Consider the following 24,682-nt stretch of genomic DNA (forward strand, 5'->3'; position numbering starts at 1 on the left):
CAAAATACTGTGTTTTATAATACTGCTTTGAGGAATTATCTGTTCAATTATTTATGTCATAAAGCTAGAACTGAGGTTTTACGATTCCTAAAGAACATTTTCTGCAAGCTTAGAGGATTTATACCTGAGACACAAGTCATTGTGATGCAATACAGCATTAGAAGGTAGCTTATCAGAGAAAAACAAACAAGTCAGAAAACCAATGTTTTATTCCTAAAGTTCTGCCATCATTTCTAGCGGGTGCCGATGGTCACCTGCCACACACGCACCAGGTTGTCGGTGTAGCCAGCAAACAGAGTCTGCAAGGGAGAAAGGACAGCGACAGGTCATGTCAGAGTCACAGAACTCTGCATTTCTAGTAAAAAGATGGCCTTTTAAGATCACCAATCCTTGAACCATCAGGTTGTAGGTGGTATGTATTCCAAGAGAAGGTAATTAATAATCACTGCTAGATCGATCAATTTTCCTTCCAATGCCAGAACATGTACTCTGTTCACTGACAGTTAATCTGGTCCTCCCAAATCAACCTGGCTAATTTTATCACTTTACTTTATGTCAAAGACACACCAAGAATAAAGGAAGAGAGAAAAGGTAGAAGCCAAGTCACTTCAGAGACTCACTTACCTGGCCATCAGCAGACCAGGCCAGAGAGGTACACTGGGGTGGCTCTGCCTTGCTGCTGGTACTGATAACTTCTTGCTTTAGTTCATCTACAATGATCTTGCCTTCCAAGTCCTGGGGAATGGGCAAAATCAGGATAAGGAGGGACTCTGCTACAGGCATCCAGTTGGGAGTAGAGGCTGAGTATGTTACTGAACAGCCTAAAATACAGGAATGCCTCCCCCTGCCCCCAGAACAGTCTAGATCAACTTGTGCTGAAGTTGAGTAAGTTGTCATCCCCCTTAGTAGACAAGTGTCTGCCACCACTGCAGATCCCAGTCTTGGAAAGCTGTTACCTTGCTCTTCCTGGATCTCCACTGCTAGCCGCATGGTTAGCAGGTATTCAGAAAGCTCAAATCCCAGCAGTGACAGATCAGGAAATCACAACATTACCAGGACTCAGAGAGTACAGCCAGGTGTTCAGCCTTAACTGTAGCCCACACTCACCCAGATCTTGATGCTGGGGCCCGTGGCAGCACATAGCCAGTATCGGTTAGGACTGAAGCATAGGGCATTGATGATGTCTCCACCATCAAGTGTATAAAGGTGCTTGCCTTCATTGAGATCCCACAGCATGGCTTGGCCATCCTGGGAAGACAGGAAAGGTGAGTCAGGGCAATATGAAACCCATTGCAGTTGTTAATCTTAACTGCCTCAAAAATTTTTTTTATTACTTAACAGTCCCCCTTCCCCCGCAAACTTCCCAAAAACTAATGAATGATTCAAATACCAATATTTATCTCTGAATGCCTTTCCTTTAATGCAGGGCACCTCACCAACCCTACGATGTCTCTGACAACTTCTAAATAAATCAGTTCTGAAAAGAACAATCAGTTCTGAAAAGAACAGTTTCAAGAAACCAGCTTTACTGAAAACAATCTTTTTCTTTAAAACAGTATGCCTTATCTATGTCATTTCCAGGAAGCAATCTTAAGATATTTATTCTTGGTTGCTACCTCAATATCTTAAATATCTTTTTAAAACAGTCCCTCACTGAGTAGTAAACTCCCAGTTTCTGAATACCTTCCCTCCAGAAGCACAGAGAGATCCATCCGGAGAGACGGTCACGGTGTTCAAGTAGCCCGTGTGGCCGATGTGATTGGTCTTCAGCTTGCAGTTTGCCAGGTTCCATACCTAGGTTTGGTAAGGTGGAGGGTAAAAGGTGAAGAATCTGGCTCTGAACCAACTGGGGTCAGGACTGCTCAGGACAAAAAAGGCACGATTTACTTAATTTAAAAGCATTCCAGGACAGGGTGACCATTTTTCATTCTATCAGTAACAAAAATGTTAAAAAGAATTTGTCTTGGTCACCTAAGGGACAATCAAGATTAAAAAAGGTAACAAATGTTCTATGTGTTGCTTTATGAGGGACACTGGGCTTCATGAGCTACTTCAGACCAAATATCAAAAACCACTGGCCTGTACTTAGAAGAGTGCAACAGGAAAAGTGAACCGAGGGACAAAGCTTTCAAACTTAGATCCTATGACCACCTGAGAGGCAGTGGGAGAACATTCTGGCTGGTGAAGGCCCTATACCCTGGCTCCAAGCTCACCTTGACCAACTTGTCCCAACCACAGGAGACAATGATGGGATTGCTGCTATTAGGTGAAAATCGGACACAAGACACCCACTCTGAATGGCTCTCGTCCTGCAGAGGATGGAAAAGAAATTAGAGAAAGTATCCTGTCTCCATGAAACCAGAACCTCACCTTCCCTCAGTTACATGGAAGTGTTCACAACCCTAGAACCCAAACCATTAATATCAAGAGCTCCCTTTATAGAGTCCAGGCCAGGCTTAAAATCACCTTAAAGCCAAGGTTAAGAAGGGTGGGAGAGAAGTTTCTACATGTGCCTTCAGTTACCTGTACGGTGTACTTGCATACACCCAGGGTATTCCATAGCTTGATAGTTTTATCTCGCGACCCAGAAACAATTTGCCGGTTGTCGGAGGAGAAGGCCACACTCAGCACATCCTTGGTATGTCCTACAAATCTGCGTGTGGTGGTACCCCTGAGGAGGAGGACGTGGTCAGTCTCTAGATGCCTCAAACACTCTTCCACATCAGAATGTTTCCCTGGTCTGTTCCTGTCTCACTGGAGCTGCCATTACTCACATGACCCTGGACATAGGTCTGATCACAACAGGCCCATGGTTGAGCATATATGAGAGTATCCCTTCAGAATTGCAGGACATGTCCTCACTCCCACGTAGGGATTGGCTGACAATGTCATCTGTCATCACTGGGATGCTCATTATGCCCGGCCATCCAAGTACTGAGCTCCCAAGATAAAACATGTTCAACACTTGCCTACTCCCAACCACAGTATGTGGTAAAACTCAACCAGCCCACTCCTCTAACAATTCTGCATAACTAATTAAACCAGCAAGGATAGAAGCCAAACAATCCCAACTACCTTTTCTAGGTACTTTCTTGCCTTAAGTACCCACAATGAACCTCAATCTCCCTTGGAAACCACCGCCCAACAGCATCTACCTCATTTTTGCCTAGCCTTTGCCCAGTGTCCCAGAGTTAAATGAGCAGCTACTTGCGTTGTGAGATCCCAGAGACGAAGGGTTCCATCCCAGGAGCCTGAGAGGGCAAACTGGCCATCTGAGGAGATGACCACGTCACTAACAAAGTGGGAATGACCCCGAAGAGCACGCTGTGGGATGCCATAGTTAGTCTCATCCCTAGTCAGCTTCCACATGATGATCGTCTTATCTAAGGAGAGGTAAAAAAGAAAACTCAGTGAGTTAACAGCCCACTTGCTGACCTACTGGATAATCCAGGATCCCTCAGTGTCATCGGTGGACTTAAAAGGTAACAAATTAAGGACTCTCAAGGGGGAAGAACTACAGGGTGTGAGCTGTTACTAGTCAAGGCCAAGGTGATTGGCTATTCAAAAAAGATTCAAGTAGAACTAAGCAATGCCATGAAAATTAAACTCTGGTGTGCAGAACTTTAGCATATTATGGATGCCCCTTTCTGACAGATCAATTCAATTCTTGGAGTCTGATCTGAGGTCTAAAGCATAAACACTGCTGCTTGGCTGTGGGATTCCTACAATCACTAATGGCTGCATTCGGAAAAATTGCTTTACATCCTACCTGACTGGATGCTTTCACTGAAACGTGTTAGTAACAACAAGTTTTCCAATTACTCTCCAAACATGATCCTGGCCTCAGACTATTTTTTAATAGTGTGGGGGCCAGCAAAAGGCACAAGAAGCCTCCGAATGCTGCCAGGTTCAGTGAATGAAAAGAAACGAGGGGAGTTCTTGCAGTCTATCCACTAAGCACGGGCCGGGCGTAAGCTCAGAAACAGCCTCTGGTTCTCAGCACAGGTACTCAGATGGCATGTTGGCATCATCACCGCTCCGCCCGACCCCGTATCTCCTGAGCACACTCAGCTACACACCTACACACATCTGCGAGAAGATGGGCAAGAAATAAAACCCCAACCCTGCAATCCTCCTGGCGACCACGAGCTGACCTAGGTCTCCGTCTCTGCCAAGCGGGGATGGTTCGCGGGTTTATCCAAGCGGAGGCCGTGGCCCGGGTCCGCATGCCCCAACTCACACCCGGACGGAGTATTCCAAGTCGCCAAGCGACACGCGCAACCCACTTATCCCTCAATCCTTTGCCCCGCACCTTAGCCCGTACCTCGAGAAGCAGACAGTATCATGTCTGGGAATTGGGGAGTGGTGGCGATCTGAGTCACCCAGCCATTATGGCCCTTGAGGGTGCCACGAAGTGTCATCTGCTCAGTCATAGCGGCGGCGAGAGCGAGTGTCGCCGCGGCGACAAGGATGGAGATGGATAGTTCAGAAGGACTAGCAGCACAGCCGCTCCCGACAAGGCCCTCCAGAGGAAAAGAAGGAAAAGGTCCCCGCCGGAACCGGAAATACCCTCCCGTTCGAGCAAAAATGGCGGCCCCCGTTATTCACTCCTGCCTAAGATGGCGGCGCCTCGTAAGTCAAAAGGCGAGATGAAATGGCAAAACTTTATGGTCGCCTCCGCCATGCAACATAATTTGGCAGTGCCATGCCAAGTCATTCTGAAACCAACTCCACCAGGTGTTTAAAAAGGCCCCTCAAACATCCACTGAGGCGTGATGTATAAGAAGACGAAGAGGGGACGGGCACAGACAGCATGTTCCCATAAGGAACGTCCGGCGCCTTCCCTGCCCCCACGTGGCACAGCGCGAGCCCTGCCTTTTCCGCTTGGTGGTCTGGAGGGCCAGGCTGAGGGAGCTCAATTTCGAGGTGAGAACTGCCAGTAACGGTAAGGAATATGAAAAATATGGTATTCAGTTTTTGAAATACACTGTACTTAGGTGAACCAGTAAACTCTGACTGATTTCCTTCGCAGAGGGCAACTCCTCCCTGGAGAGGTTTTTGCTTTGAGGGAATTGGCTGAGGCACTCCCTGTCCGGAAGGACCTAGTCCAGGCAGAAGTAAACACAGGAACAGGTTACGGAGCGGAAAACCGGGGAGGAACGAACAATCGGCCCGTGGGCTGCATGTCCGTCCCCGGCTCCCACCTGGGCAGGAGCGCGGAGAGCCGACGCAGAGACAGAGACCCCGAGAGCAAAGGCCTCCGGGTTCTGACTTACGGGTCTCGAGTGAAAGCGGGCTCTGAGCCTCACCGCCTCTCAGGCAGGTCTGCGGGTCTGGGGAGTCCAGACGTGCCCCTAAGGAGGTTCCACCTGCCTGGGACACCGTGGATCAGGGTTCCCAGGTTGCCTACCGGCCTCCTGTTTAGCCGCATGGTACGTGAATATGTAGTGCCTCCTTGATAACTGAGAGACGATGCTGGCAGGCAGCGCTCCTGTCACATATTTTTTGAAGGGGGAGAGGTACCAGGGTGGTACCATTCGCTATCATCTAAGCAAAATAAGGGGGGGGGGAATTATACATAATAAGTATTTATTTTCTGTTTGTAACATGTATTAATTTTAGTTTCATATCTGTGAAATGAGGTTGGAAATAATAGTACCCACCCAAAATGGTGTTGAAAAGAGTAAATGAGTTATGGTAGGTAAAGGGCCCAGAACAATGCTTGGCAGAATAAATGCAGGCAAACTTAGCACCTCTTGGGTACCAGGCCCTGTTTTAGGTCTTGAGGGATACAGCTGTGAGCAAGAGGGGGGTGAGGACCAGGTTTTTTTGGAGTTTACATTTGATGGAGTGAGGGGGAAGGAAATTGGAGCAAAGAGACGAAGAAGGAGACAGCCCTGTGGATACACGGGAGGATAAGGTTCTGGGGGCAGGGATGCTCAGTGCAAAACATCCTGGAGGTGTTGGAAGTGCTGAAAACCGAACAGTGAGATAGGCGTGAGGGGCAGCTGACAGAGGGCCCGCAGTCTGGGGGAAAGAACATGGCTCCTCAGGGTGGTTGCTGTTCTGAGTAGGCTTCAAGGGCTCCAGTTGCGAAGGTCATTTAAATGCCTCCGTAGCACCCCCAATTAGCTGTCTTTTTCTTCTAACACTAAACTCGAAGTCGACCCCAACCCTGACCTGTTTTGGTAATGGGAGACCCTTACTTTCACCCACACCAGTATCCAGTTCACTGTTCATAGCTCGGGTCGTGCCAGTGCCCTGGGCGGTTGGGACAAATAGAGAGGTGAGAGATTTCCACGCTGTGGAAATGCACAGAGCAAACACTCCCCTGTGTTGGCCTGTACATGCAGAGGATTTCCTCTCAGTTCAAGAATACGCGTTCCTTCATCTCCTGCCTTCACCCAAGAGATCCTTGGTTAGTCATATTATATTTACTCCTCTCGAGAAATCTCATTTGGCTCTCTGTATTCTTGAATTTTGCTAAGGAGCCCCTGTGGAATCAACATCTCTGAAAGAGGGCCAGGAGGACAGGTTTAAAACAAGCCTCCCAGGTCTCTCACGCATGCTCAAGGACTCGACCTTTCGTCACCACCAGGCCCCTTTCCAGAGGGGGCCGTTCCTCGGCTAGCCTCGTCCTCCCCAGGCTCACCTCTGCGCAGCCCTTTCCCAGAGTCCTCTGGCCACAGAGACCAAGATTTCTGTAGGTGTCTTTGGCCTCCCGCAATTCCATGGGCGTCTCCCTGTACCGGCCCCTGGCAGTGCCCCCTCCTCTGGGGCCAAGGGGGGGAATCTCGGGTTTTCCCCTGGAACCCACCAATACCCATCTGGCAATGTCAGCAGAGGAGAGGGAGAAATGGAATATAGTGGAGTTCCCAGATGACCAGACTGTAGGATTTGGGCTTTTCCACCTTGGAGTTTTTCTCCAATCATCACCACCTGGTCTCTCCTCTCTTGGAGAAGATTCTGGCAAGCCACAAAACCACTGAGGGGTATTCATGAATTGAGGGAGGCCTGACCCTGACTCTGGGGACACTTTGGGTATAGCTAGGGGCAGGGATGGCATGTAGCAGCAGCCTTTCCCTCTCAGCCCAAGCTGGAGTTGAGCCCCATACATGCCTGCTTCCGTTTGGGGCCCCAAGGCTCCCTGCTAGGCATGTGGACCCACCTGGACTCCTCAAGCCTGGCCCTTTCCAGGGGGCTGACTTCTCTTGGCTGCTAGACGCATCCTAAGAATAAGCCTGTGCTTTCCACAGTAGTCTGCTGCCTGCCCAAGCAGGCCTGGGTCCGGCCTTTGGGCCTTTTCATCCTGGGTCTTTGATCTTTCCCTCTAGGAGGCAGAAATCTGTTGGAGGGCTCCACCTGACCTTGGGTGAAATTGGGGAAAGTTACTCTGCAGAGCCTTCTTTCAGCTCCCCAGGCCACCCCTCTCGTATGTTCCCCACCCACTGGTCCCATGCCCTGGGCTGCCTGTCCTCTCCTCTGTCCCCACTGGCAGCCTGTCCTCTGGGCTGCCTGTCCTCTCCCATGTCCCCACTGGCAGCACTTCCATTCCCACACAAGGTAAACATCCCAAAAGAGAATTTGGAGATTCTTTTCTAAGGAAGTCTGTCTCACCATTCCTTTTCTGCTGGGAATCCCTAAGATCAGCACAGCGGGGAGAAGCCCCTCTGGTTTCCCTGCTAGAGGCCCATGACCTCTTCTAGGAACAGAGGCCTCTGTTCCCTCCTGCCAGCATTCAGGAGGTGAGACAGGTCTTCCCTTGAATGAAGTGATGAGTACTGTTGTGGGTGATAGGTGAGGGGCTGAGGGAAAAGGTTGCGGCCAAGACTACAGGGCCTCTGTCAGCTAAAGCAAGTGTCTTCCCTTCATTTTGCTGTTCCTCTGTAGATTCAGTATGGTTGGCACCATACTCCTTTTATGGCTACGCTGGCTCTCCCCATTCCTCCATCAGTTCTCTCCCACACAGGAGGCCCACTATATCCCACCCCCACTTTCCTTAGTTAACTAAGCTTCCTCAGGTCTCAATTCAGGTTGTACCTCAGAGAAACCCTCTGTGACTCTCAAGTCTGGGTTAGGCTCCTTGTTTCATGCCCTGATTGTGTGGTGTGTGGGGCCTCCACAAACTTAACTCAATCTGCCCTTATTTGAATCTGTCAGGGCTTTACTCAGTGCCCTGAGGTCAGGGACTGGTCTGTTTTGTCTCATATGCTGTTGCTGGTACAGGGTTTGGTTGTGGAAGATTCTAACCTTGGTCACCAGCCTCATAGGCTGAATAGTTAAAACCAAGTATTTAAAGGGTGTTTCAGGTGGAGGGATCACCATGGGGAAGAGGTATTAGAGTGGTTTGCATGCAGAAGTTTGGGGGATCGTTTCAAATGGGAAGGTAGGAGAGTGAAACCCAAGGTGTTCAGGGAGCCCCTACTGGGAAGGAGTTGTCTGCTGAAGAATTTTGTCCTGAAGCCTAGGACTGCCTCATCAGTATTATCTAATCCCTCTCCTGCCTAGACTTGATTTTGCTGACAGTCATTCGTTGTCAGTAGAAGGTAGGTTGGAGGAGTAAGACAAGAAATAAGAGGAATTCAGAAGCTGGACAGGAGGGTCTATAGGATGGTCATGAGAGCCCTACAAAAGGAGGGACTGAGGACTTCCCAATGGCCTTGAGTGAGGGATTCAGCATCTCCTCTAATCTATTTCTATCCTTCCTACCATACCTCTTTCACTCCAGTATCTAGAATTGGGCTCTGATTATAGAAACTATTTCCTGATCTAGGCCTAGAGAATTAAGCTCAAAAAGGTTGGAAGGAAACATAGAAAGTTCTGTTGTTCTTGTAGGTCCTGTTCCATTATCCTGGTGAGGTGGGATATGATATTAAGTCAATGCCAGAAACAGATGTTACAAAGAAATCACATATCGTTTATGTTTCTTAGTAAATATTTAGTGTCCATCTTAGGCAGGAATCTGCAGTCAGTCAGATTTTCTAACAGTCCCCTGGAAAACTGCTAAGGAACTCTGTTGGGTTTTCCCTGGGAGATGGACTGTAGGATTCCCCCTGGCCTTAAGTGCTCCAGCAGATATGCAGTCGAAGATTGTGGAGGTGGGCATGATCCAGGCAGGTATGGACCGTAGTCCAGGTAGAATTATAAGATATGCTAGGAGAATGCAAGCCTCTGGCTCGTTAAAGGATTTAAAACAGCATTAGGTGGTAGGGAGAAACAAGAGGTGACACAAGGTGCCTTTTTTCAACTTTTTACCTGGAAGAGAATTTGATATATGTTCTATTGATAGAACATATTCTAATATGTTGAAATGGAACTATGAGGTTGGCCAGCTTACCACAAGATAAGAGGGCTGAAGAGGAAATAATCCTTCCTGCTCATACTCAGGTTAAATAGCCAGAGCTTGTTGAGAAATTCCGTCCTTTGGTAGAGGAGAGGATTCTATGTACTTAGGAAATGGCAGATTAAAAGGGGGTGTGACCTCTAGGGATCCTCTTCCAGGTGACCTTGGTCCTTCATCTTTGTGGGGCCCTGCTGGGTACCAAGTGGAATTGTCAATCAGAAGTCTCTGACCAACTCTGCATCTGAGTCCTTTAGGATGAGGTAAAAGATTATGAAGGCCTAAGCATGAACTTCAGTAGATATGGAAGAATAAGCCCCTCCCTGTTTGTTAAGGCTATTTCTAGTTCAAATCTATTTAAGGCCATTTTCTTCCTCCTTTGGGACGGGTAGAGGTGGGAGAAGAGTAGTAACTTAGAGAGCCAAGAGAGCCATTTTCTTCCTTTGCTCGTCTACTGTCACATCTCTTCCTACAACTCATATGCTTAGATGAGCTGTTTCCCCATACCCAGGGTTCTCATTCTCTACTTCTGAGGACTCTGGTTTGTGGGCAAAGACTGTATCATTAAAAGTTAAGTTTGTCACCACTTTTAGCTCTCACAGTCTCCTCCTTTTCAGTCCTGTTATTCCTACAACCTCTCACTTTCTCTTTTCTCATTATCACTGCTAGCAAACTGCTTTCCTTTCTAGGACTCCATGATCTCTCTACCACCACCCTCTGTCAGGATTTAGGTGTGAGAGGAGAAAGGGAAGAACCCACTAACCTACTTTAATGCTAGGTTTTCCCCCATATCCCATTGTCAAAAAGTCAGGAACCAAGTAACTAATTATTTATACTTATATTCCTCCTATTTTGAGGCCCCAGCCTGGCTCTTTTTCTGGGAAGAGGGTAATGCAGCTTGTTTTTTAGCTTTTTCCTATTAGAATTCTCCCCTATCATATTTCCCACATGTGATCCATATGAATCACAAGTAGAGCTAGTTCAAGACTGTTTTAGTCATATTTTAAAAAAAAGTACAAGAAGGCCTTCTTTTAAATATTTTCTTCTATGCCTAAAAATACCACCTTCGAGCTTACCTCTCTCTCTCTCTTTTTTTAAAGATTTTATTTATTTATTCATGAGAGACAGAGAAAGAGGAGAGAGAGAGAGGCAGAGACACAGGCAGAGGGAGAAGCAGGCCCCATGCAGGGAGCCCGACATGGGACTGGATCCCGGAACTCCAGGATCACGCCCTGGACTGCAGGCAGGCACTAAACCGCAGAGCCACCCAGGGATCCCAGAGCCTACCTCTCTTGATTGGGAAAAGAGTTGTCTCATTTCTTTTTCATTTTCCCCTTCAGACTTGGCTCTACTCCTGAGAATCCTAGAAAGGATCAGAATTCAACCTGCCTTGTTTCTATGGAACTGTACAATTAAATGTGATTTGACAGCCACCAGTCATATATGGCGATTTCAAATTAATTAAAATTAAATACAATGAAAAATTCAGTTCCATATTGCATTAGGCATATTTCAAGAGCTCAAGCCATATGTAGCTAGTGGTACCTACTATATCAAACAGCAGATTTAGAACACTTCCGTTGTTGCAAAGTCCTTTTAGACCTGGTATGGCAGGCTGTCTTGTGTCCCCCTTTTTGTTATCCTATTTTATCAGTCAATAAATGTTTGTAATAACTTCACCGTTGCAGGGTAACTTTCAGAGTGGGTCAGGGATTGGGGATGGGAAATAGCATAGAATCTGTAGGTCCTGTAAAGGTTTCTGGAGGCATGGCATAGAGGCCAGTGGCAGAGGAGACTTCGGTTTCAAGGAAGTGCTTTAGGGGCTGATGTTATATGTATTAACCCAGGACTACCCCACTCTAACAGGAGCAGACAGGCTCTGGTTTTATAAGTTTTGCATAATGCTTAAAAACCAAAGCAAAAAAAATAACTGCTCTATGATCCTGCTGGAACTGATGTTTGCTGATTTCCTTTTCTTACTCATCATTCATTTCTAGATCTTCATTTCATATACTGCTTTATCTGTCATAGTCCTTTTCCCCCAAATGGCAGTGACAGGCAGCTCTGGTTTAAAAAAAGGTTTGCTGACTCTGACACCTGCCTGCCAAGAGCTCAGAGAAGTAGGAGTCCTATCAATTAATCAATTTACTAAGACTGCATTTAATAAGGTTCTAGCTAGGTGGAGCTGTTCTTCCATTGAACACTTTTAAACACCTAGGTCTCAGTCACTGGCTATAGGGCATAAGTAAAGCTGGTAATGGCACATCTGTGGATTTGACCACTTACCCTGAGTCTAGACTAATGATTCTCAAACATGGGTGATTTTGCTTCCCTCAACCCTCTCCACAAGACATCTGGAAATGTTGGGAGACGTTTGTGGTTTTCACAGCTGGTGGAGAGGTGCTACTTACGTCTGACTTCCATCCTACTCTATCCAAGGGTGCTGTGAGCCATCCTGCAATGCACAGGATGCCCCCCCACCCCCTGCAAAGGATTACCTTACTCAAAATGTCAGTAGTGCTGAGGCTGAAAAACACTGGTCTAGACTACAGCATGGAAGTTCTTAAAGCCAAGAGTACTCATAAGGTCCAGGCTCAGTGAGATAATAATTAGGGCCAGCAAATGTCTGTTAAATTGAGAAGGAAGAAAATTAGCAATCAGTGGGACTGTGGCCTCCATAAAACCGAAGGGCAGGTATAATTGGAGTGTGTTTGACTACACTAGAAGGCTAAGAGCTAAGGTCATAGTGCAGTTGGAGGTGAGGATTTCAGATGTGTAGCAAGTCTGTGTAAAGATGAGGTCCCAGGTACACCCACAGGAACAGCTTGTAGCAAGTTTAAACACTCTGACTTGTGATACAGCAGTCAACAGCTGAACCTAGTAGGAAAAACATTCAATAAACATTAGAATCTGGTGAATGTGGATATACCAGTTTTTCTGAATGTTTCTGTAACGCATACCTCTACTTTTCATACACCTAAAAATCTCACATTCTGTCACCTTCAGTGTTATTTAAAATTTCACAATTAAGTATCATGACTAAAAATCAAAGCAGTGACAATTTTGGGAAGCAAAATTTATTCAGAAGATGTGATAACCATGTTACTGTTAAGCTTTAACTTTTCTTTCCTGGGTGGTATAGAAGATGTAACAAAACACAAGCGGCTTTAACAATAATCTTGTATTGTTTTCTCCCCGCAGCAAGATATATACCCCCCCATAAGAGCTTTTAAGATGTAAAGAGAAAATGGAATAAACTCTTCTCATCTGTTTAGACATTTTACATCCCAGTTTCTCTATAGAGTACTTATATGAAAGTTTCTAGTCAAAACAATCAGACTTTGAGTTACACATAGTCCCCTTGAAATTCTTTAAGTGAGAACAAAATATCAGTGAAAACATTCTTTCTTAAAACACCACAAGTAGGTTTTAAGAACAGTAACCCAAAATAGCTCTGGCTATTTAAGTTTTTTTTTTTTTTTTTTTGTAATAACATTTATGAATCTAGTCCTTGAAAGATTGGCCAAGCAAATTAGACATATTTAGTATGAGTTTGCTATGTGTAGCTGGATTTCTGGCCAATCTTGCTTAAAGTTTTTTGTAACAAGCAGTGATGTTGGTGACTGCTTTTTGACATTTCATGGTCATGGTATCTTAAGCTTCAATGCATTAAATTCTGCTGAGTTTTAATTTTTGAAATTTTAAAGTATAGATTCTCTTTAGATGATGTTCCAAAATCAGAGGGTTATTTTGTCATTGGCGTTCCAAAATCAGTTCTGTCCATAAATTCAGCTGAATACAGTTCTTTGACAACCAGGGAACCTCAGTTTGTAGGAGCAAATACTCTCAAAGGCATTCTAAACTGATCTTCAAAAATCAAGGCAAACTGGGATCAAACCAGGGTTATGCTGACAGCAAGGTGAGGATTTCCAGTAGATTACTGGCCTATTGATGGAAGTTGATGCTTGGTGGTGATGGCTACAATACAGTTTTCTTCAGTTTCTTTGCCAAAAACCAAGGTCGAAAGCATTCCACTGCTGTAGCACTACCAATGTATACCTTTTTCCCTCCATCAGTTCATTTGCTATAGCTTCAAAAATACTGTCTTTAGTGAACAAGTATTAGGCTTATGAAACCAGCACACTCACAGTTTTTAAAGCCTATTTCAAACATAAGCAAAGCACATTTTTATCAGGATATTCTTCTCAACTAAGCAAAGAAGGATGAGCTAATGTTTTTAAAAACTGAGTTTTCATATACTCAGTCATTAATTCAGAGTTAAGATTATAGAAGTAGATGAACAAAGTCTGGAATTCCTCAATTTGCTCTCAACGTTGTGGCGGCACTTGGAATGCAACACTTCGCAAGTTTCTCCATTTTTTTCTCCCTTGCAGTTAGAAGGGCTATTTAATATTATGCTTTCATAGCCTTTGAAGATTGCTGTTAGTATTCCAATACTGTCCAGTCTTAAAGCTGCAGAGAATTGTGCTTTGCAGAATATGCCACTGTTTTTATGTCATAAATTTAACAGTGTTTGGCATGGTGTCACTGCCCAACATTTTCAGGTAACTCAACTGAAGAAGTTGACCCTATCTTCTGCATCATAATATGAATATATACTTGATAAAAGCCTTAACAATTTTTTTTGGTTGCCATCTTTAGCTACCTCAAAGGAGAAAACAGAAAAAGGAGGAGTATTGATTATGGAAGCATCTGGTCCTTCTTGCCAAACGATGAATGATTTTATTGGTGGCAGAGAAGTACAGGCATCCAGTTATGCCTGTGCCCCAAGAAGTGAAATCGTTGTTCATTTCTTTTTTATACACCCATCTGCTGCCTAAAACCTGACACCATTTAATGGTGTCCTTGGTCAAATATAAATGATCTTACTTTCATAATCTTCTTTTTTTTTTTTTTAAAGATTTTATTTATTTATTCATGATAGTCACAGAGAGAGAGAGAGGCAGAGACATAGGCAGAGGGAGAAGCAGGCTCCATGCAGGGAGCCCGATGTGGGATTCGATCCAGGGTCTCCAGGATCATGCCCTGGGCCAAAGGCAGGCACCAAACCGCTGCGCCACCCAGGGATCCCACTTTCATAATCTTCTGATTCTAGCTTGAATTTCAGAGTCAAGATGAACTCTCATGGGATGGACAAAATGGAAGATGTAAATAAGTAAGTTTTTCAGAGCTAAAAAGCCTCTTTTTATACAAAATTAAACTTTAAAAGAATATTAACCTCAAAACAACATTAATCATCTTGGATATATTATAAAAATAGCAGTATAAATAGCACTATACCCACAGTAAACATCTATGGCTACCCAGCCTGTCATACCTCATTAATTATAGGCCTCACTCTGAATGCTTCTTGTTCTATCTTTGTATTCCCACCAGCCAAAGAGTTCTTAACACACTAAATATAATTTTATAAACTATAAATTCCCATATCTGCAATGCTAATATAATTTGTGGAGGGAGAAAATGCCTTTCTCTCCTATTTCTGAAAATCACGGACTACTCCTTAAGAATTTGAGTAACAACCCCCTACTCAGTCCCTAAAATTAAAAAGCCTGCTCACCTCCAAAATAGATTTAAAAATGTGTTGAATTGGTAGCTGACAAGAATTCTTTGTAACCAGAACCGTGTGATGGCTAATGCTTAACATTAAATAAATCATTATACAAAATTGGTTCCTTATAATTTTAACTATTATTATGAGTTTTATTCAGTAAAATTCTAAGTTATGCTACTGTAATGTATCTGTTGACCAATGAACGGCAGTAACAAAACTATGTCATGAATTACTAAGTTTATACATACGTAAAAGTTTTTACCTCTGCAGTGTAATTCCTATGTTTGGCAATACCATCTACCTAAATTCTGGTGTATGTTTAAAAATAAAAGTTTTATTTCTTTTTAAATATTCTATATTTTGAAAGGGATTATCTTCAATTTGTTCTATTTGGTTTTGGTGTTTATATTTACTGGTGTGCTTTATTAAGTAACTTCTCAAGTTTCAAATGAGTGTCATCTGGCTTCCTCAGTTGAAAAAACAATCTCCTTATGGTCTCATTCATTTGAGGAATATAAAAAATAGTGAAAGGGAATAAAGGGGAAGGAGAGAATATGAGTGGGAAATATCAGTGACGGAGACAGAACATGAGAGACACCTAACTCTGGGAAACGAACAAGGGGTAGTGGAAAGGGACGTGGGTGGGTAGACGGGATGACTGGGTGATGGGCACTGAGCGGGGCACTTGATGGGATGAGCACTGGGTGTGTGCCAACACTATATGTTGGCAAACTGAACTCCAATAAAAAATATACAAAAAAAAAGAAGAAAAGAAAAGAAAGGAAAGGAAAGGAAAGGAAAGGAAAGGAAAAGAAAGAAAAGAAAAGAAAAGAAAAGAAAAGAAAAGAAAAGAAAAGAAAAGAAAAGAAAAGAAAAGAAAAAAAAATAAAACAATCTCCTGGCTAAGTTGGCTTTCAATTAAAATTTCAGTTTCAGAATCCTTACAAAAAGTTCTAACAGAGGAATGAAAGGTTACCTTCTTACTTCAACTTCAGTGTACTAAACCCCAGAAGTATAGGACACAGTTTCTCCTGGAGGCAAACTTTGTTATCCTGGGGAAAGCATGGTGCTAGAGTGTGTCCTTAAAGTCAGGTTCATATGAATTTAGCAGTAATTTGTAGTTAAGATTTGCATCTTACTTGTAGGATGATGATAATAGCTAACTTACGATGCTTTAGGACAATGTTCTGTTTATATTTTGACTGAAACCCAGAGTAAGCAATACATTGTACTCTCAGACCAGGTACACATACATGCACATATAGTTTGAGAATTTCCTAAGGGATCCCTGGGTGGCGCAGCGGTTTAGCGCCTGCCTTTGGCCCAGGGCGCGATCCTGGAGACCCGGGATCGAATCCCACATCGGGCTCCCGGTGCATGGAGCCTGCTTCTCCCTCTGCCTCTCTCTCTCTCTCTGTGACTATCATAAATAAATTTTAAAAAAATAAAATAAATAAAAAAAATTAAAAAAAAAATTTCCTAAGACAGTGTTTACCTTGGTTTTGTTCCATGCACTCTGATGTTTTGTTTAATTTTAAAATAATGCTGGGCATGACCCATTTATTTTAAGACCCACTAATTGTTCAACACCCACAATTTAAAAACCACTGCTATAGGAGAACATGAGGAAATAGATTTTGTAAACTATAAAGCACCCTGAGATGTGAGCAGCTGCTAATGACCATCCAGGATAAAACTTATGGGCCTGAGACATCCTCTCCCTTCTTTGGCTACTGCTAGGACTCACTTTCACCTAGACTTTTGGTAAGGAAGACCATATTCAGGCTGTCATTGAGACAACTCGGTAATACTCAGATCAGGAAAGCACTGTATTTACCAAATCAGAACCCAAAGAAAAAAAGACGAGTTAGAGGAAAATCAAGTTAAGAAAAAAAAAAAAAAAGCAGATATCTGTTTAGTGCTTTATGGCTTATAAAATACTTTCACATACATGCTCTCTTAATCTTAAACCTGGGAGAAAAGTAAAGCCAAGAGGTAGGGACCTCCCCAAGATTAGACAGTGAGTGGCAGAGCTAGGTCATCTGACCTAAATCCCTCACTCCTTTCACTGTAATAAAATACAGGAAAGGAGAGTGATCAGGACATGAGGTTTATTCTGATCCATCAAAAAGATGAATTTTTGCCAGTCTCCCTCTATAGGGAAAACTAACCATACTGAAAAATGAGGAAGCAACCTCAGACTTTGGGAAGGGGGTGAGGCCAGTTGCACTTGTCAGTCCAGGACTCACACCTAGCATTTCACCCTACCAATACAGTCATCTGTTTTTTGGTGTGTGTGTGTGTGTGCGTGTGTGTTTCTTCCCCAGTCATGTTTTGACACTGTGCTCTGAGGTTCCAAATGTCATATTATCTTCAAGTACTATGGCTTTCCATTCCTATGTGTTAAGGGTCCTGGAGTCTTGGTGTTAGGTACAGACTCAGGACTCAACAGAGGGAAATCAAGTACTAGGGATATGTTACATACAGTCAGATTGAAAGGGAATAACCAAAGTAGTCAGCTTCTAGTGACTGTTGTGTTTTTTGCTCAGTTTCTCCTGGGGAAGCTGAACAGCCTCGAGCAATTTGTCTCTTTGGTGGACATATGTCCATGTCTCTCCACTACTGTGCACTCATCTCACAAAAAAAAAAAAGGTTCAACTAGTGAGTACCTATCTCTCCCAGTCCACTCCCTTCAACCCCTCAGGGCCTTTTCCTCCTGCCTCTCACCTTGTACTCCTGCACCACCTTCTCCAATGGCACCACGCTGTGCTGTTTGTGGCTCCTGGATTCTCGGCACACCACACAGATGGCCTCTTCATCCACCTCGCAGAAGAGCTTCAGGGCTTCCTGGTGTTTAGAGCAGATGCCCTGATCATTCCCCCGGCTTCCTTGATAAGGAGTGGGGCACATTTGGCGAATTATCTGCACCATGTTGGCCAGCTGCAAGTTGGGACGAAAGCTGCGACGGGTAAAGCTCTTTCGGCACTGGGGGCAGGTGAACTGACGTGGACGGGTGGGTGGAGGCAGATGGGTGTCAGGATACAGCTCTTGGTCGTCTTCGTTGTATTCTTCCAGTATCTCTTCTAAGTAGACGTCAATTCTCAGGTCATGTCTCAAGCCTCCCAGGTAATAGTGCCGGTCTTCCTCTTCTTCCTCCTGGTCCCACACATAGTCCATATTGTCCCGATTCCTGACCCCACCATCACCAACCCAGAGTTCATCATCTTCTTGGTCCTGGAACACTGCCTCATCACCATTACGCTGGTACAAAACCTCTCGAATAGAGTTGTCCCATCCACCGATGGCCCCCTCCACGTCGTCGTCCTCGTTCTCCCATTCATCCAACTCCTCGTCTTCCTTGCCCCACAGCTGGGTTACACACACTCGGCAGAAGTTGTGCCCGCAGCCGATGGACACGGGGTCCGTGAAGTAATCGAGGCAGATGGCGCACACCGCCTCCTCCTGAAGGGTCTTTATGGGGTTAGGAGTCGCAGCATAGCCAGCCATTTTAAAGCGCAGCCTGAGGATGCGGATGCGTCAGCCCGGAGCTGAGGGGCTGGGGGCCGGCTTGCAGGCCGGCCTCCCAGCTACGCTCGCGACCCAAGGCTGTTCTCAACCGCGCTCCTTCCCCCCAGGCCCGCAGAGATGCTTTGCTCCTCTCCTCCACAGGCTTCTCCCAGCTCAAGGCGCGAAAGCCCTCGGTCCGGACTCAGCCGCCCTCCAAGGGCAGTGAGGGCAGGACCAGGCTGCAGCCTCTGTTTTCCTCTGAGGCTCAGCTTGCAAACTCGGGTCCAGACACGTTTCTCGCCTCCCTCCGGGTTTGCCCGGCCAGCGGCGTCCTCTGGTGTCGGCGCCTCTCACCCAGCCTGAGGCAACAGAAAGTGACGTAGGCGCCGTAACCCACGCTCGGGAAGGGGTAGACTGAGCTGACGGACGGCCACATCTCCACGATGCCTCGGGACGGGACACGGCTGGGAGCCCGGCCGGCCACTTAGCCGGCCAGGAGAGGAAAGGCGGGTGAGAAGAGGTAGGAGTGGAAAGGGAATCAGTCCACTTCAGCCACGGAGCGGTGCTTGCGCCGCTCCAGCCAGCCGGACACAAGGTCCGGGAGTCTCTCAGCCGAGCCAGGAGCCAGGAGCCAGGAGCCAGGAACCGGCCCGAACCAAGGGCCCACGGCGGCCGCGCTAGCGCCCTCGCGCACTTCCGGCCCCTCCAGCCAGAGACCCCGTGGGGACGAGAACGCGGGCCCCTCCGGGACGGCGCTCGGGGGCGTGGCCTGCGGAGACGCGGCGGGGCGGGGCGCGGCGGGGCGGGGCTTCCGGGGGCGCGCCGTGGCCGTGCGTGCGGTTAGAGGCACCGGCGAGGGGACGCCTGCGTCTGCCGACCTACCCCTCAGCTCAAGCCCGCCAACCCCTTTCTCGCTGCGGGGAGGGCCTCAGCTTCGTCGCCTTCCTCTCTCCCGCGACTTTTACTTCTTTGTCCATCTGCGCTGTCCGGGGACCTCTCGGGTACCTCAGACTCCGCGTGCCCTACACTGACTTATTCTGTAGATCTTGTTGCCTTCATCGAGAATAACGTCATTCACTGTCCACTCACTTATCCATGCATTCATTTTAATTCATCCATCCGTCATGTACATGCACAACCCGTCCAGTTTACAGGAACAAAACCATGAATAAGGCGTGCGCAGTCCCGTGGAGGAGTTAAGAGCGATAAGCGTGTAGTATCATTAACTCAAGCTTTCTACAAGGTTCGTTTTTCCGTTTGTACTTGGCCCTCACTAAGAAATGCCTTGCACGTGTTAATGCAATACAGACTTGCACATACATACATAACAGAATTTCTGGAAATTGTTTTTTCCCTTATGGCATTCGAGGCACCCCGATACGTTCTGTTCTATTTTGCTTCAGTAAAATGCTGTTCAAGATCTGCTGGTGTGATTGCACCCTCATTAACCCGTCATTAATTGGTCATTGTTTGGTCTGAGGAACACCACCTGCCCTAATGGAATCTTCAAGGCACCATGGAACCCCTTCTCTCCCTCTCTGGTCCTGAACTTGAACCATAGATTCCACAGAGGAAGGATGGTAAATGTGCTGTCAACACTGTGCTTGCAGCTCTTTTATCATGGTGCTGAATACAGCAAGTACTTCTTACGTCTCTGCTGAGTAAATAACGAATGAACAAACCCAACAAATTGCAACCATCAAGTCCTGCTGATTTTTGTTTGAAGATTTTATTTATTTATTAGATACAGAGAGAGAGAGAGAGGGGTGGTGGTGGTGCAGAGAGACACAGGCAGAGGGAGAACCAGTCTCCATGCAGAGAGTCTGACGGGGGACTCGATCCTGGGTCTCCAGATCATGCTCCGGGCGGAAGGCGGCGCCAAACCGCTAAGCCACCGGGGCTGCCCCCGGCTGATTTTTATCTCTAAATCTAGGCAACCTTCTCTATCTCTGTTCCTGCCATCCCAGATCTGACCCCATCAGCTTTCAACTGGACACAAAGTTTCCTAAAGGGTAATTTGCACTCATTTCAGTCCATCCTGCAGCCACCAGAACCATCTGCCTGAAATGGAAGTTTGATACATTTGTGCCAGGCTGTTGCTTCTATACCTTTGGGCATATTCTCCCACCTGGAAAGGTTTTGTCTCACTCCTTCATTCAGATTTACTTATCGTTCAGGTCTCTGCCCAGGCATAATCTGGGCTGGGCCCAGGCTGTGTTAGCACCCCAACTGTGTCACTTTTCTGTGACCATGGATTAGTTTCTTAATAACTGTGCTGCCACATCTCCATCTGCAAAATAAAGACGGTAGTACACACGTTAGGATTGCTGTGAAGCTGGAATAGTTGACATCTGTAAAGTAATTAGAACAGTACCCAGTGGGGTTTTCTTTTTATTCCTATCACCTACCATAATATTCCTTTCCTGTAGTAGATGAACCATAGAAGAAACTTACCCCATCTCTTGTTAGGATCACTAGATTAGGACCCTGTGGTGAAAAGTAGTATCTGTCGTTTAGTGGTTCTGAGAGCCTTCTTGGAGAGGGAGGAAGTTGAAACCCAGGCCTGACCTGACTACAGGGGCATACCTATTGGGAGAGTTTGTTAGGAAACTAACAAGTAAATTCCCAGTATACAATCTGGGAGCCTTCCTAGAGGTCCTGACTGAGTCTGAGGAGCCATGAGGGGAAGTCTGAGCAACAAGAACTGGAACTATGTTTCAGGGCTGGAATACTTTCCCATTTCTGAATGCAGGTTCTACCCTACAGATGGAACCATAGTGGAAGCAGCTGGGGAGCAGAATAAGAAAAGAGGGCTCTGCTCAGAAGCAAATTCTTGCCTGCCCTGGGGGTGAGGGTTGGGGGTGGGGGAGGCTGAACCTATGCAGGAAGAAGGAGAGCTGAAAGAGGAAAAGAGCAAGGGGGAGCATGTACAGGGAGAGGATGCTGAGAGAAGGCTGGAGGAGGTGTCTTGGAGGAACTGGTAAGACTGAAAAGGAGCATATAGTGGACACCCATTCTGAAGAATAGGTGTATAAGAACCTTTAATACCTATTTCTTTTACCATTCTTTCTCTTCTAAATGATCCTTCCTCAAATCCAAGTACAAGCTGGAAGGGGCTTTCTTCATATTCCCTCAGGTTGTTGTAAAGCTTATCTGATCTTTTCCAGGATAGAAGAGAGCCTTGGTTTTAAGCCCTCTTGGAACCAAGCATCGCTGCAACAAAGCATGCTCCTATTTGTAGGAGGACTGCTAGCCATCTCCTGAATCCAAGTTGGAGCTGTAGGTTGTCAGAGCAGGTCACCTGGCACACCCAGGGCATCAGGCCATGGGCTTTGGGCTACTGGGGAAATGGCAGCAGTGGGGGTGCTCAGGAGCTGGAACTTAGCAATATTGGTAGCTGCCTGTGTATTTTTCACAGGACTTTCAGAAAATTTATCCGTGGAAACTCACATCAGCTTTTTTTTTTTTTTAATATTTTATCTTTAAGTAATCTCTACACCCAAAGTGGGGCTTGAACTCACAACCCCAAGATCAAGAGTTGTATACTCTTCTCACCAAGCCAGCCAGACACCCTTCACATCAGCTTTTTTAGGCTGGAGAAGCGCACACATGAGTTCAGCTGCAGACAATTAAATTCTAGTTTATGGTGATGAGGCAAAGCCCTTGCCACACAGACACTGGGGACCATCTGTCAGAGGTAATAGGCAGTTTAGCATTGCCTAAGTTGTGTAGGGGTTGGCAAATCTGGCCCTCAGTTTCTTTTTGTAAGTCCTAAGAAGTTAAAAATGGTTTTAAATTTTAAAGGAGATGTAAAAAAATAAAGATGAATATGTGAATGGAGACTGTAACTGGCCAGAAAAATATAAAATATTTACTATCTCATACTTTACAGAAAGAATTTGCTGATGTCTGGGCTAGGAGGCATGGAATAGAGGACCTCCAGACTGCCTTTTCATGTTGGGATTCTGGCTTGTTTCTTCCACCTGGGTTCAAGAGTCAGGGTATTCCTCTACTCTCAGCACTCCCCTCTTGAGTCAGATTCCAAAATTCCTGGCTGGACAGGATGAATGTAACCAGTGGATCTGCCTTGAGTCTAGTTGTGGGTGGTTTTCCCGTTATACACTCCAGAAATAACTGCTGGTTCTTTCTCTCTGCTCCACTTGAATGTACCATCGATACAGAAATGCATAAATCATAAATTTGTAGCCCTCAAAAGTTTCAAAGTGTACATCCAGAGCAAGAAATGGAGCACCCCTAGAAATCCCATGTCCATTTCCACTCATTCTCCACAGCAGGCAAGTAATATCCTCACTTCTTTAGCCACAGATTAGGTTTTTTTTATTTTTTAATATTTTTTTTTTATTGGTGTTCAATTTACTAACATACAGAATAACACCCAGTGCCCGTCACCCATTCACTCCCACCCCCCGCCCTCCTCCCCTTCTACCACCCCTAGTTCGTTTCCCAGAGTTAGCAGTCTTTACGTTCTGTCTCCCTTTCTGATATTTCCCACACATTTCTTCTCCCTTCCCTTATTTTCCCTTTCACTATTATTTATATTCCCCAAATGAATGAGAACATATAATGTTTGTCCTTCTCCGACTGACTTACTTCACTCAGCATAATACCCTCCAGTTCCATCCACGTTGAAGCAAATGGTGGGTATTTGTCATTTCTAATAGCTGAGTAATATTCCATTGTATACATAAACCACATCTTCTTTAATATTTTTTAATAAAATAATTTTATTGGTGTTCAATTTACCAACATACAGAATAACAGCCAGTGCTCATCCCGTCAAGTGTCCCCCTCAGTGCCCGTCACCCACTCACCCCACCCCCCGCCCTCCTCCCCTTGCACCACCCCTAGTTTGTTTCCCAGAGTTAGGAGTCTTTATGTTCTGTCTCCCTTTCTGATATTTCCCACACATTTCTTCTCCCTTCCCTTATATTCCCTTTCACTATTATTTATATTCCCCAAATGAATGAGAACATATAATGTTTGTCCTTCTCTGATTGACTCACTTCACTCAGCATAATACCCTCCAGAACCATCCACGTTGAAGCAAATGGTGGGCATTTGTCGTTTCTAATGGCTGAGTAATATTCCATTGTATACATAAACCACATCTTCTTTATCCATTCATCTTTCGATGGACACCGAGGCTCCTTCCACAGTTTGGCTATTGTGGGCATTGCTGCTAGAAACATCGGGGTGCAGGTGTCCCGGCGTTTCATTGCATCTGAATCTTTGGGGTAAATCCCCAACAGTGCAATTGCTGGGCCATAGGGCAGGTCTATTTTTAACCCTTTGAGGAACCTCCACACAGTTTTCCAGAGTGGCTGCACCAGTTCACAGTCCCACCAACAGTGTAAGAGGGTTCCCTTTTCTCCACATCCTCTCCAACATTTGTGGTTTCCTGCCTTTGTTAATTTTCCCCATTCTCATTGTGGTTTTGATTTGTATTTCCCTGATGGCAAGTGATGCAGAGCATTTTCTCATGTGCATGTTGGCCATGTCTATGTCTTCCTCTGTGAGATTTCTCTTCATGTCTTTTGCCCATTTCATGATTGGATTGTTTGCTTCTTTGCTGTTGAGTTTAAGAAGTTCTTTATAGATCTTGGAAACTAGCCCATTATCTGATACGTCATTTGCAAATATCTTCTCCCATTCTGTAGGTTGTCTTTGAGTTTTGTTGACTGTATCCTTTGCTGTGCAAAAGCTTCTTATCTTGATGAAGTCCCAATAGTTCATTTTTGCTTTTCTTTCCTTTGCCTTTGTGGATGTATCTTGCAAGAAGTTACTGTGGCCGAGTTCAAAAAGGGTGTTGCCTGTGTTCTCCTCTAGCATTTTGATGGAATCTTGTCTCACATTTAGATCTTTCATCCATTTTGAGTTTATCTTTTGTGTCTGATGTAAGAGTGGTCTAGTTTCATTCTTCGGCATGTGGATGACCAATTTTCCCAGCATCACTTATTGAAGAGATTGTCTTTCTTCCAATGGATAGTCTTTCCTCCTTTATCGAATATTAGTCGGCCATAAAGTTGAGGGTCTACTTCTGGGTTCTCTATTCTGTTCCATTGATCTATGTGTCTGTTTTTGTGCCAGTACCACACTGTCCTGATGACCACAGCTTTGTAGTACAACCTGAAATCTGGCATTGTGATGCCCCCAGCTATGGTTTTCTTTGTTAAAATTCCCCTGGCTATTCAGGGTCTTTTCTGATTCCACACAAATCTTAAAATAATTTGTTCTAACTC

The 24,682-nt window shown here is 45.3% G+C and overlaps 2 protein-coding genes, 1 long non-coding RNA gene and 2 other non-coding genes across 7 annotated transcripts; 1 reads left to right on the forward strand and 4 right to left on the reverse strand.

Moving 5' to 3' along the window:
* Positions 1–191: 191 nt before the first annotated feature.
* RACK1 (receptor for activated C kinase 1) lies at positions 192–4,553 on the reverse strand. Its single transcript, XM_038551692.1, has 8 exons — positions 4,325–4,553; positions 3,212–3,383; positions 2,524–2,671; positions 2,214–2,309; positions 1,684–1,794; positions 1,108–1,248; positions 625–735; positions 192–299 (listed from the first exon to the last, which is right to left on the reverse strand). Exons 1-8 carry the CDS (start codon positions 4,431–4,433, stop codon positions 234–236), a joined length of 954 nt encoding a protein of 317 aa, XP_038407620.1. The 5' UTR covers positions 4,434–4,553; the 3' UTR covers positions 192–233.
* Positions 2,831–2,909, reverse strand: LOC119874077. The gene has a single exon (XR_005367301.1). It is a non-coding gene; the product is annotated as a small nucleolar RNA SNORD96 family (small nucleolar RNA).
* LOC119874083 lies at positions 3,973–4,040 on the reverse strand. Its single transcript, XR_005367305.1, has one exon. It is a non-coding gene; the product is annotated as a small nucleolar RNA SNORD95 (small nucleolar RNA).
* On the forward strand, positions 4,525–15,271 carry LOC119876787. 2 transcript variants are annotated; one of them, XR_005366470.1, is made up of 2 exons: positions 4,525–4,945; positions 5,033–15,271. It is a non-coding gene; the product is annotated as an uncharacterized LOC119876787 (long non-coding RNA). The 2 variants fall into 2 exon arrangements; XR_005366469.1 differs by having other exon boundaries at positions 4,525–4,926.
* TRIM52 (tripartite motif containing 52) lies at positions 8,897–19,185 on the reverse strand. 2 transcript variants are annotated; one of them, XM_038551694.1, is made up of 2 exons: positions 17,643–19,185; positions 8,897–12,217 (listed from the first exon to the last, which is right to left on the reverse strand). In XM_038551694.1, exons 1-2 carry the CDS (start codon positions 18,420–18,422, stop codon positions 12,056–12,058), a joined length of 942 nt encoding a protein of 313 aa, XP_038407622.1. In that variant the 5' UTR covers positions 18,423–19,185; the 3' UTR covers positions 8,897–12,055. The 2 variants fall into 2 exon arrangements, with proteins under 2 accessions (XP_038407622.1, XP_038407623.1); XM_038551695.1 differs by lacking the exon at positions 8,897–12,217 and adding an exon at positions 12,400–14,482.
* Positions 19,186–24,682: the final 5,497 nt, after the last annotated feature.

Source organism: Canis lupus, chromosome 11 (genome assembly GCF_011100685.1).
Source record: "Canis lupus familiaris isolate Mischka breed German Shepherd chromosome 11, alternate assembly UU_Cfam_GSD_1.0, whole genome shotgun sequence".
NCBI classification, from domain to species: Eukaryota; Metazoa; Chordata; class Mammalia; order Carnivora; family Canidae; genus Canis; species Canis lupus.

Excerpts from the sequence above, each read along its gene's own strand:
- TRIM52 (XM_038551694.1), bottom strand. The coding sequence starts at position 18,422 with ATGGCTGGCTATGCTGCGACTCCTAACCCCATAAAGACCCTTCAGGAG. Across the intron at positions 12,218-17,642 it reads AGGTGGTGCAGGAGTACAAG|GTTCAGCTGTTGACTGCTGT; the intron begins GTGAGAGGCAGG and ends TTTTCCTACTAG.
- RACK1 (XM_038551692.1), bottom strand. The coding sequence starts at position 4,433 with ATGACTGAGCAGATGACACTTCGTGGCACCCTCAAGGGCCATAATGGC. Across the intron at positions 2,310-2,523 it reads TATGCAAGTACACCGTACAG|GACGAGAGCCATTCAGAGTG; the intron begins GTAACTGAAGGC and ends CATCCTCTGCAG. Across the intron at positions 300-624 it reads CCTGGTCTGCTGATGGCCAG|ACTCTGTTTGCTGGCTACAC; the intron begins GTAAGTGAGTCT and ends TCTCCCTTGCAG.